Source organism: Plecotus auritus (assembly GCF_963455305.1).
Source record: "Plecotus auritus genome assembly, chromosome: 6".
Taxonomy (NCBI): Eukaryota; Metazoa; Chordata; class Mammalia; order Chiroptera; family Vespertilionidae; genus Plecotus; species Plecotus auritus.
Genome location: NC_137773.1, coordinates 146,972,330 through 146,991,289, shown reverse-complemented (window position 1 = coordinate 146,991,289; position 18,960 = coordinate 146,972,330). Strand labels below are relative to the sequence as shown.

The 18,960-nt window shown below is 38.6% G+C and overlaps 1 protein-coding gene and 1 pseudogene across 4 annotated transcripts in view; both read right to left on the bottom strand.

Annotated features, from left to right (window-relative positions):
* The window catches only part of PIK3CB (phosphatidylinositol-4,5-bisphosphate 3-kinase catalytic subunit beta), a 145,027-nt gene that overhangs the window by 74,000 nt on the left and 52,067 nt on the right, over nt 1-18,960 (bottom strand). For all 3 annotated transcript variants that reach the window (XM_080672464.1, XM_080672466.1, XM_080672465.1), the window contains one exon: nt 31-217. In XM_080672464.1, coding sequence (XP_080528590.1) covers nt 31-201 — 171 coding nt within the window. In that variant the 5' untranslated portion in view covers nt 202-217. The remainder of the gene's footprint in view (nt 1-30; nt 218-18,960) is intronic.
* LOC308251853 (peroxiredoxin-6-like) lies at nt 11,645-14,803 on the bottom strand (annotated as a pseudogene). Its single transcript has 2 exons — nt 14,794-14,803; nt 11,645-12,165 (listed from the first exon to the last, which is right to left on the bottom strand). The product of its transcript is annotated as a peroxiredoxin-6-like (transcript).

Genomic DNA, 18,960 nt, shown 5'->3' with positions numbered 1-18,960 from the left:
ACATTTATAGAAATTCTACTATTATCATACCTGTTTAATAGAAGAAATGGTAGCTTCCCGAGGTACCTCCAACTGGATATAAATCCCAGTGGGCAAAAGGAAATCCACAGGTATGGAGCCATCAGATGCTATCTGTGAATCCACTGCCCAGATGTCAAGGATGTCTGCCATAGCAGGAGGCATTATGAAATTGAAGCACATTCATAACCATGGGGCCCTAGAAATCAGTAAATAAAATTTAGTGAATATTTAGCCAGATATTACACTAAAATATGATAAAGCCCACCAATCCATAATTAGTCCTTGTATTTCAACATAGCCAGTAATGTAATAGGAGGCCAATTAAATCAAGCAACAGTAAGCCAACAGAAATAAATTACTTAAATATACTTTGGTTATCACTCCATAAATAATACACACATACACACATACACACACACACTCACACACACAGATCCCACTGACTCAAATTCAACATAAGTATATCCCATGTAAAAGATGAACAGTTAAGGATTACAGGGTCCTGAAAAAGTTAACAATCACTCAACAAGTGATTATTTCCAGACTTTACTTAGATTATATTGGCTTCTTTGGCTGAGTTTTTCTTTGCAAACTCCAATGAAAACGGCAATCAAGAGGCCTTCTTTAGAAAATAATTTTCTTCCAATCTCATGTGAGAAACAAAATATCATCAATTTAATCCCATGACCCGCCACTTAAGTATTAAAAAGACCAAATCCCTCCAACCAACTAGCAAAGTCCTTGGTTCTATGTTTTTGGCCTATGTTCCTTTCCTCCCAGCACTTCATAGCCCAGACCTGTGTGCCACAAGTGCCTTTTGCCTTCCTACTGTTAGACCTATGTTCACTGAGGCTGACACTCCTGCATCAAAACCCTATCCCAACAAATGTCCCCCTAAACTGTGCCATTTAAGTCTCATCTATTCTTTAAGAGCTTCCTTCAAGAAGGTACAGTAACAGTGGGAAGAACATTGGCTTTGAAGTTAAATAAACCTAGGTTCAAATCCCTTTATTCAAAGTATGAAAGTGTCACAATAAAAGACACAGGCGCCAACTTAAAGCATTTTGAGCATCAAAAATAATGATGACACCCATGGCTTGAAATACATAAAATATATACAATGTGTGACTTAATAATGATATAAAAAAATAAATAAACCCTTTATTGGTCACCATTGAAGGCTGCTTAGACCAACTCATTATTTTGAAAACTGATAAAGAATTAGGACCTGTAAACTACACATTTACCTGCTTGTTTATAATAATTCATAATTGATGAGATTAAGGTGTGTGTTTTTAAGAACAATTTTAGCTAATAAATGCAAAAAGAATAATAGAATTAGAAAAATCACCATATTGCAACCTCTAATGAAATAATGGATCTAGGCAAGGATCATTAATGAATGCTAAAAAGTAATTTACAATATAAGATGAAAAGATAATAGGGAACTTTAAAATTCAGGTTGACACCATCTAAATTCTCTGAATAATCCAGGTGGAACTTTACAATTCAGGCTGACACCACCTAAACTCTCTGAATAATCCAGACATGTCTGTTCCTGTACTACAGCAGTAAGTACTACACAGTCACTACCTATACGGTATACTTAAGACTTTTTAAAAAATGTAATTGAATCTAATGAAGTTCCAAATTTGATATATCTATCAGTTTATAGAAACTAGGGGAAATAGGGGAGAAAGTTAAACCATCAAGGAAGCAATCAGTAAGTAGTGTCCAAAATGTTGGATCATCAGTAAAACAATAATAAGAAAGCAAACTAATTAATAACAGGAAGGAAAAGGCTGGAGGGAGGACTGTTAAAATAATAAAAGAATACTTAGGAGACATAGCCAAATTCAATGTTGATTTGAACAGATTCTCTATAAAAAACTATCTTTCAAACAACCTAGAAAATTTAAATATGGATTGAATATTAGATGATAGTGAGGAAATACTGTTAAGTTTGTGACATATAATATTGGAATGTTTATTATGTTTCTAAAAATCAGTCCTTATCCATTAGAAATGCATAATGGCAGTACACGTAGGTGTAAATAGCATTATGTTGGCATTTGCTTTAAATCCATTTTTTTCAAAAGTGAATGGGCAGCTTGTTTCAAAAGTTTGTATAAAGATAAGCTGATGAAAAAAAATCTTTTCAACAAATGGTGCAGGAATAACCGAACATCCATATACTAAGAAAATGAACCTCAATTCCTATCTTAAGCTAAAAATAAAAATGAACTCAAAATGGGCCACAGGTCCAAATGTAAACTCCAAAACCAAAAAACCTCAAGAAGAAAATAAGAGAAAATCTTGTGATTTTGGATTAAGCAAAGATTGCTTAGATAAGACACCAAAAGCAGAATTTATAAATTTAAAAAATTGATAAACATCAAAACTGAAAACTTCTGACCTTTTAGATACAATCGTTCATAATATCAAAAGCCTGCCTGGCCAGTGTGGCTCAGTGCATTGACCTATGAACCAGGAGATCACAGTTGGATTCCCGGTTGGGGCACATGCCTGGGTTGTGGGCTCAACCCCCAGTGTGGGGTGTGCAGGAGGCAACAGATCAATAATTCTCTCTCATCACTGATGTTTCTATCTCTCTCCCCCTCACTTCCTCTCTGAAATCAATAAAAATATATTTAAGCCCTAGCTGGTTTGACTCAGTGGATGGAGCGTCGGCCTGCAGACTGAAGGGTCCCAGGTTCGAATCCGGTCAAGGGCATATACCTTGGTTGCGGACACATCCCCAGTAGGAGGTGTGCAAGAGGCAGCTGATCGATGTTTCTCTCTCATCAATGTTTCTAGCTCTCTATCCCTCTCCCTTCCTCTCTGTAAAAAAATCAATAAAATATATTAAAAAATATATATATATTTTAAAAAAAAACAAGCCACAGGCTGGGAGAAAATGCTTGCAAATCATAGTAAGGGCTTATATACAGAATACATAAAGAACTCTTAACATACAATAATAAGAAAACAAACACCTCAGTTTTTAAACTTTGGCAAAATATTTGAACAGACACCCATCAAAGCAGATATGTAGATGGCAAAAGGGTTCAATATCATTAGTCAGTGAAAAGTACAACGAGATACCACTACACACTTATTCCAAAATCTAAAATTTAAAAAGACCAATCATACCAAATGTTGGGAAAGATTCAGAGGGAACTAGAATTCTCATACACTATTGGCAGTTTCTGAACATATATCTACTATATAATCCATTATCCCACTACTAAATATAAATTAAAAATAGAAATAATGAAGACACATATTCATACAAAAACTGTACACAACTGTTCACAGAAGCCTTACCTATACTATCCAAAAATTGGAAATAATTCAAATGTCCATCAACAGATAAATGAATAAAAAAACTGTGACATATTCATACAATGGAATACTACACAGCAAAAAAAGCACTACTAATATATTCAGCATTATAGATGAATCTCAAAAGAATTATGCTGACTGAAAGAAGCCTGACAAAAAGAGTACATACTCAATGATTCCATTTACATAAAATTCCAGAAAATGTACACTAAACTATAGTAACAGATTAATGGTTAACTTGTGTGGGGAAGTGGGTGGGAGAAGCAGGGAAAGGGAGGAATACAAAGGAACACAAGGAAATTCTTGGTAGTGATGGATGTATTGTGTTCATTATATTGATTGTGTTGTGCTTGCAAGTTCTATAGATGCATCAAAATATGTCAAGTTATGTACTTTAAATATGTGTACTTCATTATACCTCAATAAAGCTTTTTTAAAGTTCTTTAAAAAGTGAGAGGGATAGATGAAACAAGAAAAACAAAATGTTGATACTTGCTGAAGCTGGGTGATGAGAAGTACATTTTATTACTCCTCTGCTTTTGTGTACGTTTGTAATTTTTCATAATAAAACATTTTTATTACATCTTATCTAAACTACTTACCCTATATGTGAATTTTGGTAAGTCACTGAAACTTCCTGAACTTCCATTAACTAAAAAAATAAATACTATGAGGTCAAGATGGCCACAGCATAGGAGTACATTAATCTCGCTCTTTAATGAACAAATTTAAATAAACTAGTACATGTATATGGAGAGCAAGTACTCCTACAAGACAACTAAGGGCTGAATGAATAGCTTCTGAACAATAGCCGAGAGAAAGAGACAGAATACAGAAGGAACTCTCTAGGGTGGAGGAGTAAGCGAGTGCCACTGTTTAGTTCTCCTCCACTTAGATATGGTGGGCTGAATTCTCTTCTGGTACTTTGGCCTACCTGCAAGATGATTACAGCACATTCCCAGCTACACTGCCTAAAGCCTTTTGCTTCTAAACACAGAGAACAGAGGGAGAAATCAAGATGGCGGCATACGTAAACCCCTAAACTGCTGCCTCGCACAACAATTTCAAAACTACAACTAAAAGACAAAACGGACATCATCCAGAACCACAGGAAGGCTGGCTGAGTGGAAATTCTACAACTAGAAGACAAGAAAAAGCACATTGAGACTCAGAGGAGCTGCAGGAGGCAGAGGTACTGAGACGCGCGCATGGAGAGGACTAGCAACTGAGTGCGCGGCTGGCTTTCTCAAGCGGGAGGGAGACGAAAGGTACCGACTGCACTGAACTCCAGTTCTGGGCGAGACTCTGGTGACCCAGACTCATTCGGGGAGAAACTGGACTGTCTGGCAGTGGACGGAACTTGAGGGCGGCTTTCTCTCAGAGGTGCTCGCAGCGATTACCACGGGACTCTGAGACACAGGGGCCTATTAGGGCAAGGCTCATGGGAAACCAATGCTATCTGCTCCGCCCGGAGACTTTGCCCCATCCAAGCTGAGCACAGAGACTTTTGCAAGTCTTGTCTCATAAGGGTGTCTCCAGCACAGAAGTTCTCCCAGCATAGACACAGCTGATCCTCACAGCCAATTGGCCTGGAGGTCAATTCCTCCCAGTGATACCAACAACAATCAAGGCTTAACTACAACAAGACTGTGCACACAGCCCACAAAGGGGTGCACCAAGAGTGTCCACCTCAGGTAACTGGGGAGACTGAGCCACCGGTTCCTATAGGACACCTAGCACATAAAGCCACCCTATCAACTCAGGGAAGCAACCAAAATGCAGAGACAAAGAAACAGATCACAAATGAAAGAAATGGAGGAAAGCAAATGACTGGATATAGAGTTCAAAAGCACAGTTATAACGTTTTTCAAGAATTTTCTAGAAAAGGCTGATAAATATAGCGAGACCCTCGAGGATATGAAAAAGAACCAACTAGAAATTAAGCATACACTGACTGAAATAAAAAAATAATATACAGAGATCCAACAGCAGACTAGAGGATTGCAAGAATCAAGTCAAAGATTTGAAATACAAAGAAGCAAAAAACACCCAACCGGAAAAGCAAAAAGAAAAAAGAATCCAAAAATACGAAGATAGTGTAAGGAGCCTCTGGGACAACTTCAAGCGTACCAACATCGAAATTATGGGGGTGCCAGAAGAAGAGAGAGAGCAAGATACTGAAAACCTATTTGAAGAAATAATGACCGAAAACTTCCCCCACCTGGTGAAAGAAATAGATTTACAAGTCCAGGAAGCGCACAGAACCCCAAACAAAAGGAATCCAAAGAGGACCACACCAAGACACATCATAATTAAAATGCCAAGAGCAAAAGACAAAGAGAGATCTTGAAAGCAGCAAGAGAAAAACAGTTAGTTACCTACAAGGGAGCAACCATATGACTGTCAGCTGATTTCTCAACAGAAACTATGCAGGCCAGACAGGAGTGGCAAGAAATATTCAAAGTGATGAATAGCCAAGAACCTACAACCAAGATTACTCTACCCAGCAAAGCTATCATTCAGAATTGAAGGTCAGATAAAGAGCTTCACAGATAAGAAAAAGCTAAAGGAGTTCATCACCACCAAACCAGTATTATATGAAATGCTGAAAGGTATTCTTTAAGAAGAGGAAGAAGAAGAAAAAGGTGAAGGTAAAAATTACGAACAACAAATACATATCTATCAACAAGTGAATCTAAAAATCAAGTGAATAAAAAAATCTGATAAACAGAATAAACTGGTGAATATAATAGAATCAGGGGCATAGAAAGGGAGTGGACTGACAATTCTCGGGGAGAAAGGGGTGTGGGGGGGTGTGGGAAGAGACTGGACAAAAATTGTACAACTATGGTGAGGAGAGTGGGGGGTGAGGGGTAAGGGCAGAGGGTGGGGTGGGAACCGGGTGGAGGGGAGCTATGGGGGAAAAAAGAGGAACAACTGTAATAATCTGAAAAATAAAGATTTATTAAATAAAAATAAATAAATAAACACAGAGAACAAGCATGAACAAAATGATGTCACAACACACATCTGGCCTCCCTGCCTGGAGCTACTCCAGGCAAGCAAGCTAGTGCCCAAGGCTCCAGAAACTTCTGCATGGCTCCACCTGCCTTCGCCAAACTACCAGGGAAATAAAGACTAGAAGTCATGCCCTGACCAGGTGGCTCAGTTGGTTGGAGCATCATCATGTACATCATGTATTAATAATAAAATATTATTCAAAATTAGAAAATAAAAGCTTGCCATTTGGGTAAAATAGGTGGACCTGGAGGGTATTAAGCTAAATGAAGTAAGTCAGAAGAGAAAGACAAACACCATATTATCTCACTTATATGTGGAATCGTTTTTAAAAAAATGAATGAACAAAACAGCCCTAGCTGGTTTGACTCAGTGGATAGAGCATGGGTCCGAGGACTGAAGGGTCCCAGGTTCAATGCCAGTCAAGGGCAAGTACCTTGGTTGCAGGCTCAATCCCAGACTTGGTCAGGGTGCATGTGGGAAGCAACCAATCGATGTGTCTCTCTCACATTGATGTTTCTCTGTCTTTCCCCCTCCTTTCCACTCTTTCTAAAAATCAATGGGAAAAATATCCTCAGGTGAGGATTAACAAAAACAAACAAACAAACAAACAAACCAGAAACATATCTATACATATAGAGAACAAGCTAGTGGTTGCTGAAGGGGAGGGAAGAGGAGTGATAGGAATATAAAAATAAATGAGTTTAGGCCCTGGCCAAGTAGCTCCGTTGGTTAGAGTGTCGTCCCATTCACCAGAAGGTAGCAGGTTCAATTCCTGGTCAGGGCATAGTTAATAATTGCCAAATCGGTTGCAATATCAAGCATTTTTTTTTGGTACCATCTCAAAATGCATTATAAATGAAAGTTTAATCCTTTAGCTTTACAGCTAACCATGCTCTCTTTGCTCACTAAAGGAACACCACACCAATCTCCAAAATTAATTCCCCTATCTTCAATTTCAAGGACAAAATCCACACATTCAAAATGTCAACAATTTAGAATGAGTCTAATAATTCAGCAAGATATTAAAGATGTTTATAAAGCAATACTGTTTAAATAAGAGACCTAAAAATGTTTTTGTCAACCAGAGATAAATTCTCAAAGGGAATATTACAAGGTTATACCCCTCTCCCTTCCTCTCTTAAATCAATAAAAGAACTTTTTTTTTTTAAAGAATCACCTTGGATATGACAACTATAAATGCAGACTGATCCAGGTGTGTTGTTTTGATGATCAAATACCACAAATGCCACTAGAACCACAAATTTTCCAAATCTATATATTCCAAATCTCTATCTTATGAAACCAATAATTAAAATAATATAAATTTACTGGGTATTATATTTTTATGTAATACTAAAGGCCCGGTGCACAAAATTTGTGCATGGGGGGGGGGGGGGCTCCTCAGCCCAGCCTACACCCTCTCCCTTGGGGGATGTCTGACTGCTGGTTTAGGTTCAATCCCGGGGATCGGGCCTAATCCGGCAGTCGAACATCCCTCTCACAATCCTGGACCACTGGCTCCTAATCACTCACATGCCTGCCTGCATGGTTGCCCCTAACTGACCCCCCTAACCCCGCCGACCTGATTGCCCCTCATTGCCTCTGCATGCCGACCTGATCACCCCTAACTGCCCCCCGCTGCCAGCCAGGTCGCCCCCAACTGCCCCCTCCCTGCCAGCCTAGTCACTCCTAATTGCCTCCACCTGCTGGCCAGGTCGCCCCCAACTGCCCCCCCCCCCCCGCCGGCCTGGTTGCCCCAACTGCACCCCTCCCCCCCGCTGGCCTGGTCTCCTCTTACTGCCCTCCCTGCTGGCCTGGTCACCCCACGTGCCGCCCCCCCCCCCCCCCACACTGGCCTGGTTGCCCCATGCAGCCTGCTTGTTCAGTTGTTTGGTCATCCCTTACTAACCCCCTTGCTGGCCTGGTCGTAGGCAGCCATCTTGTGAGGGCGTGAGGTTCAATTTGCATATTACCTCTTTATTATATAGGATAGAGTTCAGATCTAGCATCTTCTACTTCAAGTTTAAATGATAGGCAGAAATCAACATAAACTTGTTACATACAATAAAGAGACTTTTCACCTACATGAATATCTAGAAGGAAATTCAAAATTGTATTATACATCAGATCCTTTTTTGTTGTCCAAGACTGTCCATATCCCAGAAGGTTCCCCCACTGCTCTCTTCTATCCACTATCTTGTCCCTTAGAGGTAAACTCCCCTGGAAAAAAAACCCCGCCCCCCAAAAAATAAAAATTGTCCTGTGCATTGTAGGATATCCAATCATCCCTTACAAAATAGTAGAACCTCCCCCAATCACTGACTCAACAACAAGCACAACAAAATCACCTCCCACAAATTTACAAAGCATCTTATGAAGGAAGTTCACTCTGTCCACTTTCAGAACCACAGCTCTAGGACAATTCCTATGATATCTAAAAGTCATAATGAATGGGCTCTTTGCACAATTTATCTAGACCTACTTGAAGTGTGTATTTAAAACAGTATAAGGAACATAACTTAGCATATATTTCTATTTTTCAATCAATGGTGTTTTGTGTATTTGCCCATGTTGTCTGGGGCTAATTCTTGAAGAGTAAAAGACAGGCTAAGTAAAAAATAAAAATAAATGAGGTAATAAGCCAACTGCTAAAAGATAATCTTTTGTAGAGATATTTTGAAGAAAATAAAATTATTGAAAGTAAAATAGTTTGTACTTCCCTATGTCACCCACCCTTCTTTTATAGGAAACACCACACACAAGAGTTCCGTCTGTGAAGTAACACAGAGTTTCAGGATAGGAGATAGGTGATTTAGGAGTTACAGACCTTTCCCATTTTAAAGATAAGAAACTAAGACCCAGAGAAATTAAGTAAATTATCTAGGATTACACAGAGTCACAGCCAGGATCAAAAGAATTTTTTTTCCAAGTAATTAGCATACTTTTAAATTCTTTATTTTTTTCCCTTATTTTTTTATTTTTTCTTTAAAGGAAATGTTCTTCACAGGGTTACCTAACCCAGCAAGATTCTCAGTCTTGTATCAAATGATGAAAGACGAAGGACAAGCATGAAACAACTATGAAAACTTTTTAAGGAAGCTATAAGAGGGCACAGGAACTTCACAGTGACAATTAGCCAACTAAACCCTTAGACTGTAAATACAAACCCATATCCTGTCAATTGTTCATTGGCAGAAGGAGAGGAAAGCATTTAAATGTTCTCAGCTTCCCTGGCAAGTGCCAGCAGAGCCATTGGATTTTACTTCAAGTTTAAATGATAAGCAGAAATCAACATAAACTTGTTACATACATTAATAAGTTCAACCAAAAACTACTTTGGAAAATCATGGGAAAAATCTTGAGAGACTGAAAGGGAATTTTTAAAAAATTAAATGCAATAGAGCTTACCCAGTATGTCTCTCTTTCCTGTTATCTGATATACCTAGAAGAAAAGTGCATGTTCATAAAAGAATAGAACATTATGCCTGGCTACTGTGGCTCAGTGGTTGAGCATCAACCTATGAACCAGAAGGTCACAGTTAGATTCCTAGTCAGGGCATATGTCCAGGTTGCAGGCTCATCCCCAGTAAGAGGTGTGCAGGAGGCAGCCAATCAATGATTCTCTGTCATCATCGATGTTTCTATCTCTCTCTCCATCTCCCTTCCTCTCTGAAATCAATAAAAATATTTATTTTAAAAAAATAGAACATTAGCATTGAAAGGGGCCAGACACTGACGACATGCACTGCACTACATTTACTATAATATTTTTAACCTTTATGTTTCAATCAAAGGCAACTTAAGTGATAGGATTTTGATTCATCTGGACTTCAGCCCTCCTGTCCTCATTGTTCAAAGACAACAAATCAGCCTTTATTGTTGATTTGTTAACAGTGAAGTATACATTATACTGAGCAATGAAAAACTGAACAGTGTAGAATTTCATTTTATAAAAAAAGTTATTTGATCCAAATCATTATAATTCTATGTAAGAAATATCTCTAGCCAAAACCGGTTTGGCTCAGTGGATAGAGCGTCGGCCTGCGGACTCAAGAGTCCCAGGTTCGATTCCGGTCAAGGGCATGTACCTTGGTTGCGGGCACATCCCCAGTAGGGGGCGTGCAAGAGGCAGCTGATCGATGTTTCTCTCTCATCGATGTTTCTAACTCTCTATCCCTCCTCTCCCTTCCGCTCTGTAAAAAATCAATAAAATATATTTTAAAAAATATATATATCTCTAAAGTAAGTCTACAAATTACTAAAGAATAATTGCTAAAACATTATAAGTTTATCCTCTCAAGTAGAAGATGGCACTCTAAACTGCTTTTAGAAAATATATTCTTAAAATATTTCATACCTACTAATCTAGTAATTCCAGTTCTATAATTTACATATTTAAAACTTGATTAGACAAAAATTTTCAGGCATAAAGCAAAATATGCAATATGACAAACTTGCAAACAAACTGTCCAAACATGAAGCAATAATTAGATAAACAATGATATACCCATTTGATGGCATATTAAGTAGCCATTTAAACTGGCTTGTCAAGTGTGTGCAATACTATAGAAGTATTTATAAATGATATGAAACAGCAAAATATAAAACTGTACAAAAGTATAATTAGAATTCTGCTTACTGCAAAAAGAGGAAAAACCATGAGCACAACCTAATGCATACAATTAAGACTGCAAGAAAATATATTAATATAGTTCGAAAGTAACTATGAATAAATATTTCCTTTTCTCAAAGTTTCATTAATGACAGCATACAGCTTATACATTTTTCAAAGTTTCATTTTCAGGACACTTTGACTAATCCAAATGAAAGACTCAAGTTAGAGTTAATCTATTTTTTAATGCCATTTTCATTTTTTTAAAAAAATATATTTTACTGATTTTTTTACAGAGAGAAGGGAGAGAGATAGAGTTAGAAACATCGATGAGAGAGAAACATCGATCAGCTGCCTCCTGCACACTCCCTACTGGGGATTTGCCCGCAACCAAGGTACATGCCCTTGACTGGAATAGAACCTGGGACCCTTCAGTCTGCAGGCCGGCGCTCCATCCACTGAGCCAAACTGGTCAGGGCAATGCCATTTTCATTTAATAAGCCAATAGTACAGCAACCTAAAGACTGTGGCTGTGATCACAGCAAGATGTTTTTATGGAATTGCTGTAGAACACTTGATTGATAGCTGGCACCCTCTAGCTCACTATGCCAAGTGAGCATCTATAGCACCACCTCCTCAGGAGACCTACAGATGGAGCGTGTAGCCCATGTATTTCTTGCCAAATGGGAGCTCTTGGGTGAAGAATCCTTTAGGAAAAGATTTCTTGGCTTCCTCTTCAGGATGGTTGGAAGGACCATCACGTTATCTCCAACTTCCCAATCACCTGGGATGGCAACCCTCTTTTCTGCAGTCAGTTGGAGAGAGATAACTACTCCAAGAATCTGTTCAAAGTTCCTGCCAGTGGTAGCTGGGTAAAGGATAGACAGCTTCAGTTTCTTATCAGGACCAAAAACAAACACCAGGTGTGCCATCACAGGCATGCCCTTTTTGTCCTTCTATGCCCAACAGGATAACGAGGTCCCAGTTCCTATCATCAATGATGGGAAAAGGTAACTTTTCCGTGGGCTCTTCGCAGTTGTAAGCACTGATATCCTTGCTCCAGGTTAGATGATGGTCAACACTGTCTACTGAAAGGGCGATCAGCTTAACATTCCTCTTGGCAAATTCTGATGTCAGCTTTGCAACAATAAGTGTTACAAAACATGCTATTAAAAAAAAGGACTTTTGGTCTAACAGGGTTTAGAATCACTGGTATAAAATTCTTTAAAGTTCTTTATACATAAGTTTTACCAATCTGTATTCCCACTACCTTAATAGTTGTACTAGTATACAGCATCCATTAACAGGATTGTAATTGAGTTAATTTGCATTTCTCTAATTACTTGTAAAATCAAACTTTTAAAATATTTAATGGAATCTGTGTTTCTATATGTGTTTGGTCATAGTAGTGTAATTTATAGGTTAGAGGTCATTCTATTTAAACATTAACTGTCTTTTTGCATTTCGTAATGAATAATATGTAAAAATGTTAGAATTCTGAGTTACTGACCTGTTGGTTTGCTTATCTCAGGCTTTGTAACTTTCAATATGTTAAAATATTCTATGCAAATAAACTGAATAATTTGGTATCTTAAAGAATATTTGCTATGAAAATAATTCTCATTGTGATCAAATAAAGCACATAAATTTCTAAGAGACACTTATTCCTGATCTAAGGGGAACACTTGTAGGTTTTTGCCTACTGAGTATGATGTTGGCTGTGGGCTTGTCATATATGGCCTTTATTAGGCTGAGGTATGTTCCCTCTATTCCCACTTTGCTCAGAGTTTTTATCATAAATGGACATTGGATTTCATCAAATGCTTTTTCTGCATCTATGGATATGATCATGTGGTCTTTATCCTTCATTTTGTTTATGTGATATATCACGTTTATTGTTTTGCAAATACTGCACCAACCCTGTATCCCAGGAATAAATCCCACTTGATCATGGTGTATGATCTTTTCAATGTATTGCTGGATTCGGTTTGCTAATACTTTGCTGAGGATTTCAGCATCTATGTTCATTAGGGATATTAACCTAAATTTTCTTTCTTTGTCATGTCCTTATCTGGTTTTGGAATTAGGATGCTGGCCTTATAAAATTAGCTTGAGAGTCTTCCCTCTTCTTGAATTTTTTTGAATAGTTTGAGAAAGATAGTTTGCTGTTAGTTCTTTGAATGTTTGGAAAAAACTCACCTATAAAGCTATCCAGTCCAGGACTTTTGTTTGTTGGGAGTTTTTTTTATTACTGCTTCAATTTCACTAGTTGTAATCTATCTATTCAGATTCTCTGATATTTTCTGATTTAGTTTTGGAAGATTGTATGTATAAATTTAAATTTATCTATTTCATCCAGAATGTCCAGTTTGTTGGCATATAGTTGTCATAATATATTCTTACAATCCTTTGTATTACTTTGTGTTATAAAATATTCGATTTTAAATTACTCACATTAACTTGAGTTAGAATATTTAACTTTTTATTAATTAATGCTAATCAATTTTTTCAGTGTTCTAATTTTCTTTCATCTTGCTTACCAACAACAAAAAAGGATGATTATTCTAACGGGGTATATATTTATAAGAAAGATATATTTCATCCCCACTATATTCTCTCCTCAACCTGTCCCTTCTCTTCCTGAAGCCCAAATGAGTAGTATTGTGAAAAGGGGAACTAACTGTTAAGCCTATTTCAATCACTATTTGACCATAACCGTATTTTAGGGCAAAACTGGATATTTTCCTAAATAGATAAAAATTAACAGGACAAAGACTTACTACTAACATCTATTATAAAGTATTTTTAAACATTTTTATTGTTTAAAATAACACATAAATTAAAAAGTACCAAAAAAATTTTTTGAAAAGCAACACCTATTATAAAGCAAACCACAGTCCAGCTCAAGAAATACAACACTGCCCTCGCTGGGTGGCTCAGTAAGTTGGAGTGTTGTCCCATACAACAAAAGGTTTCAGGTTTGATTCCCAGTCAGGGCACATGCCTAGGATGCGGGTTCAATCCCCAGGTGGGGCGCGTACAGAAGGCAACCAATTGATATTTCTCTTTGCCCATTCCTCTCTCACTAAAATTAATCAAAACATATCCTTGAGGACTTAAAAAAAAGAAATACAACACTGTCTGCATCTTTAAATAGCAACCCCCTCCCCCTCCCTAGCCTCTCACCACAATACTGATTTCTGTAGTAAGCCCTTTTTGCATTTTAATCACTTTAGTTAATAGTAAAAAAGTGAAGCAAATAATTCTGGTTTATTGGGTACACTTTTGCATCTATCATGCACATAAATATTTCAGACAAAAGTTTCATTGTCTGGATGACTGTTTCTGTTTCTCACTCCAGTGGCAATGGAACCAACAGACTAACCAGAGTGTTCTTTTGAATGTCAACAAATCTTCATTTGGAATTGGTGTCCAATCAATTCTGGAACAAGGGACAATATGACAATCAGGAATGACTGTATAGTAAAGGGTACCCACATGTAAGCATTGTGAGTCATGAGTCAAATTGTACAAGAGTGTGATGATACTGGTGAGTAAATAACCAGCAGCCTTCACATCTAGGAACTGAACCAGTGCCAGAAAGCCATCTGGATGGCAAACAGTAACACGAGAAGAATTTTAAATAGCTTACAGCTGTAGAAAAAGCACTATTCCAGACTCTGAACCTTTTAGTTATTTCTGTGTGCTGTCATGTTTAAAATAAGTTATAATATATAAAAATTAACAGAGCATCCCAAAAAGCTGGCATTTCTCCCAAGCCATTTCAGGATTACTCCTTCGCATGCCGGTTTAAGTTGGTCTATGCAACTATTTGTTTGTCTGTTTTACAGCTTTTACTTGGAGACCAATGTTCCTCCTAAGCTATCCAGCCATAAATGACAAATGCTTCTGTGTGTAGTTTTTATTATCCCTTCACTACTGACATAAACTGAAAATTTAACAACAACAACAAAAAGTAGGGAAAATTGTCCTTGGTGCCAACTCTTCTTTCACTGCCTATTCTCTAGAGGACACAGTAAGTCAAGAGAGGCTTGCTGATAGTGTCAGCTCAGTGCTAGTACTTGATTAAGAGAGAAAGGAAAAAAAATTATTAGACTTCAAGTCAATAAATATTTATTAAGAACTCACTCTGTTTAAGATATCATATCACACCATAGTTTGGGAAAAGATGGGATTATAAAAATAAAACATGGAGCCCTTAGGCAACCCACCCTGCACCAGAGCACTTAGGTCAGCTGAGAAAGACAAGTGGGAGGTACGACTGTTCTATTTGGATGATGCTCCTTCTTAGACTGCTGGGGGGAATAAAACAAAGATAGTGAAGGCTTATATGACCAGTTATAAGTATTTTCCACCTCAACTCCCACAGAGCCTCAACCACAAAAGATGAGGATGAAATATTGGGAATTTTAGGAAGAGGTTTGGAAAATAGTGTCTAGGGATCAGGAGACCTGACCTTAAAGGTTAAGTAGCACCACAGTATTGCTGCCATGAAATCCCCCTCATTTCCTAACTGCCCCTGCCTACCACAAGGACCAGTGCACAATAGAGTAAGTACTGGGAGTTACATGATTTGTAACAGCAATTTTCAAACTTTTTCATCTCATGGCACACAAAAACTAACTACTAAAACTCTGCAAAAAATATATATTTTGCTGATCTGACCCAAAAAATAGGTATAATTTTGTATGATTTAAATATCTACACTAATGTACAGCAACAAAAGAGAAACATGCAAATTACCATCCCTCTGCTACACCCAATCAGAGTGAGTATGCAAATTAACCTGAAAAGATGTTGGCAGCCGCTCCAGGCCTGTGGGAGTCAGAGAAGTCAGGTGCCAGCGCATGAGGCTGGCTGCAGCCAGGGAGACCAAGAAGCTGCCTGCCCCATGATCTCAGGCCGCAGCCAGCCACAGAAGCTGCCTGCCCCACGTCCTCCTGCCCACGTCCCTGGGGAGACGAAGAAGCTGCCTGCCCCATGATCCCAGGCTGCAGCCAGCAGCAGAAGCCTCACGTCCGCCTGCCCCATGTCCTGGGGGAGACGGTGAAACTGCGCCCCAGCGCCTGAGGCTGGGTGAGGGCCGGGGAGACGAAGAAGCCGCCTGCCCCATGATCCCAGGCCGCAGCCAGCCGGAGAAGTCGCCCACACTGCATCCCAGGGAAGACGGAGAAGCCGCCTGCCTGCGGTCCAGGCGCCAGCACCTGCGGCTGGCTACAGCCTGGTAGATGGAGAAGCCGCTCACCCCGCGGTCCCGGGCGCCAGCACTTGTGGCTGCAGCCTGGGAGAAGCCACCTGCCCACCATCCCCTGCGGCTGCAGCTGGCCTGGGCACCTATGGCTGACCAGAGGGAGGGAAACCTGGATCCCGGGTGCCTGTGGTCGGCTGGAGGAGGGAATCCTGGGTCCCGGATGTGGGGCCGAGGCAGAGGTGGTTAGGGGCAATCAAGCCAGCAGGGGAGCAGTTAGGGACAATCAGGCTGGCAGGCAGAAGCAGTAAGGGGTAATCAGGCAAGCAGGCGAGCGGTTAGGAGCCAGTAGTTCTGGATTGTGAGAGGGATGTCCGACTGCCGGTTATCCCCTGAGGGGTCCCAGATTGGAGAGGGTGTAGGCCGGGCTGAGGGACACCCTCCCCCCACCTGCCCCCCGGGAACAAATTTCATGCACTGGGCCACTAGTGTGTGTGTGTGTGTGTGTGTGTGTGTGTGTGTGTGTGTACACACACACACACACACACACACACACACATTAGTAATTACCTACCCTTTTTGCTCCAAAGTGACTTTTAACAAAATCAGGTGCCTATATTGTTCATAAGAATTTTTAGTATCAAGTATTAATCAATCACATGCAACTTTATTATGCAATATGACCAATAAGATGCAAATCTATTATATGACCTATATACATTTATGGCTCAAGACAGGGCATTCACAGTGGTCGGCTATTGTTGTATTGGCTGTTGTCATTTTTTTTATTTGACAATCCAGGGGAAAAGAGGTCAGTGCCCCTGACTAAATAAGAATTATATGTATTAAAAATTCTTGTAGCATACCCGTTGAAAATCACTGGTTTGGGATATACTAGTAATAATTCATCTCAGGAATTCACTATGCCTAGGTTCCCAAAAGATCTGTTATCTTCATTTATTTATGCTTCAAATTCAGCTTCCAGATAATGTCCTATATTTAATTTACAACATTTAATATATCACATTATTTAAAAACCATCAAATCCATTATTTTTAAAGCAGCATAATTTTTCCTTCTGATGAAAACTTTTAAGACCTACTCTCTTAACAACTTCCAAACATACAAGAGAGTATTATTAACTATAGTCACCATGTTGTATATTACATCCCCAGGGCTTGTTTATAACTCAAAGTTTGTACCTCTTAACCCCTTGCATCCATTTTGCCAACCTCTAACCTCCTACCTCTGGCAACCACCAACTGTTCAACTTTGTTTTTTAGTTCTATATACAGTGTAAAAATGAAACTTACATTACCCAACTTTGATCTGTCAAACTTCAGTTAAGAAAACAACTATCAAAGTAGTTTCCTTTAAATCATAACTGAAGAAACTTACAGTCCAAATTTATAATAAACTGATGCAAGCTCTAGTCAGCTTCCTTAACTACATGTTTATATATACACTTAATAATCTTCTATTTTCTAGAGAAAGTATAGACTATGTAAACAGGTTCTTAATTTAGCATTTAAAAAATAACACATTTGCCTACTACTTTGTACAAACACGTAACATCAGAATTATTTCACCTCACATAATAAGCTTCCATTCATGGTAGAGCTGGTACCCAGGGCCTGGATAAAGCTAAAACTATGAGTAGCCTAGTTGTGATGACAAGGAGCCAATAGTGATGTAAAAGCTTTAGCATCTCACATTCCTTCGAAATTGCATTGAACAAGGTGAATGGAGACACAATGGAAACATTTTCCTTGTGCCTTTTAATTTTAATCTCTCAGAAAGAAGGATATGTACTATATTATAAGTCTTCTTGAGTATAGATGCCTTATTTTATGAGATCTACAAAAATAAAAGATTACCAGGGCCACTGTGAAAGAGACTGCTTTTCTCCTGCCACAGTATGGAATTGGGGCTGTACACTTGGCAGACTAGATGTTCTAACCTCCTCTAGATAAAAGCAAAACACCGTAACATAAGTAGTTTATGTATATTAAAAATACAAAACTATCATTGCTTAATAACATATGTATGTAAAGGTATGAAAGGCAAGCAAGAATAACAAAAATTCACAAAATTATAACAGTGATGACCTCAGAGAGGGGATATGCATGCTCATGGGACTGGAGGCTGTGCAGTTAGAAATAGTCATGTTCTAAGAGTTCTCCAGGGGAATGTTGAATGGAAATGCCACTTCAGGTGAGGTCTTTTTAAAAAGTTAGTGTGCTGCCTATATCTTCTCTTTTCTTTTCCACTGGTCATAGAGAATGAAAGTCGTAAGATAGAAGAAATCACCTGGAAGAGAATCCACCCACCAAAGAGGACAATGCACTTTAGGCTCTTCCATGAGTAAAAAACAAACATCTACTGTGTTTGAACCATTATTCATTTTCAGTCTGCTACAGCAATTTGGACTTCACTAAATTTAGTCAAACACATAGTTTAGATCAGCACTTTTGAACTGGTGTGCCGCAAGAATTTTTAAAACACGCAATACCTGACTATTTAGTCAGGGGCACTGACCTCTTTTCCCCTGGATTGTCAAATAAAAAAATGACAACAGCCAACAAAATAGCTGACCAGTATGAATGCCCTGTCTTGAACCATAAATATATAAGTCATATAATAGAATGGCATCTTATTGATCACATCACACAATAAGGTTATGTCTAATTGGGTAATTCTTGGTACCAGAAATTCTTATATACAAATATAGGCACCTGTTGTGTTGTGTGTT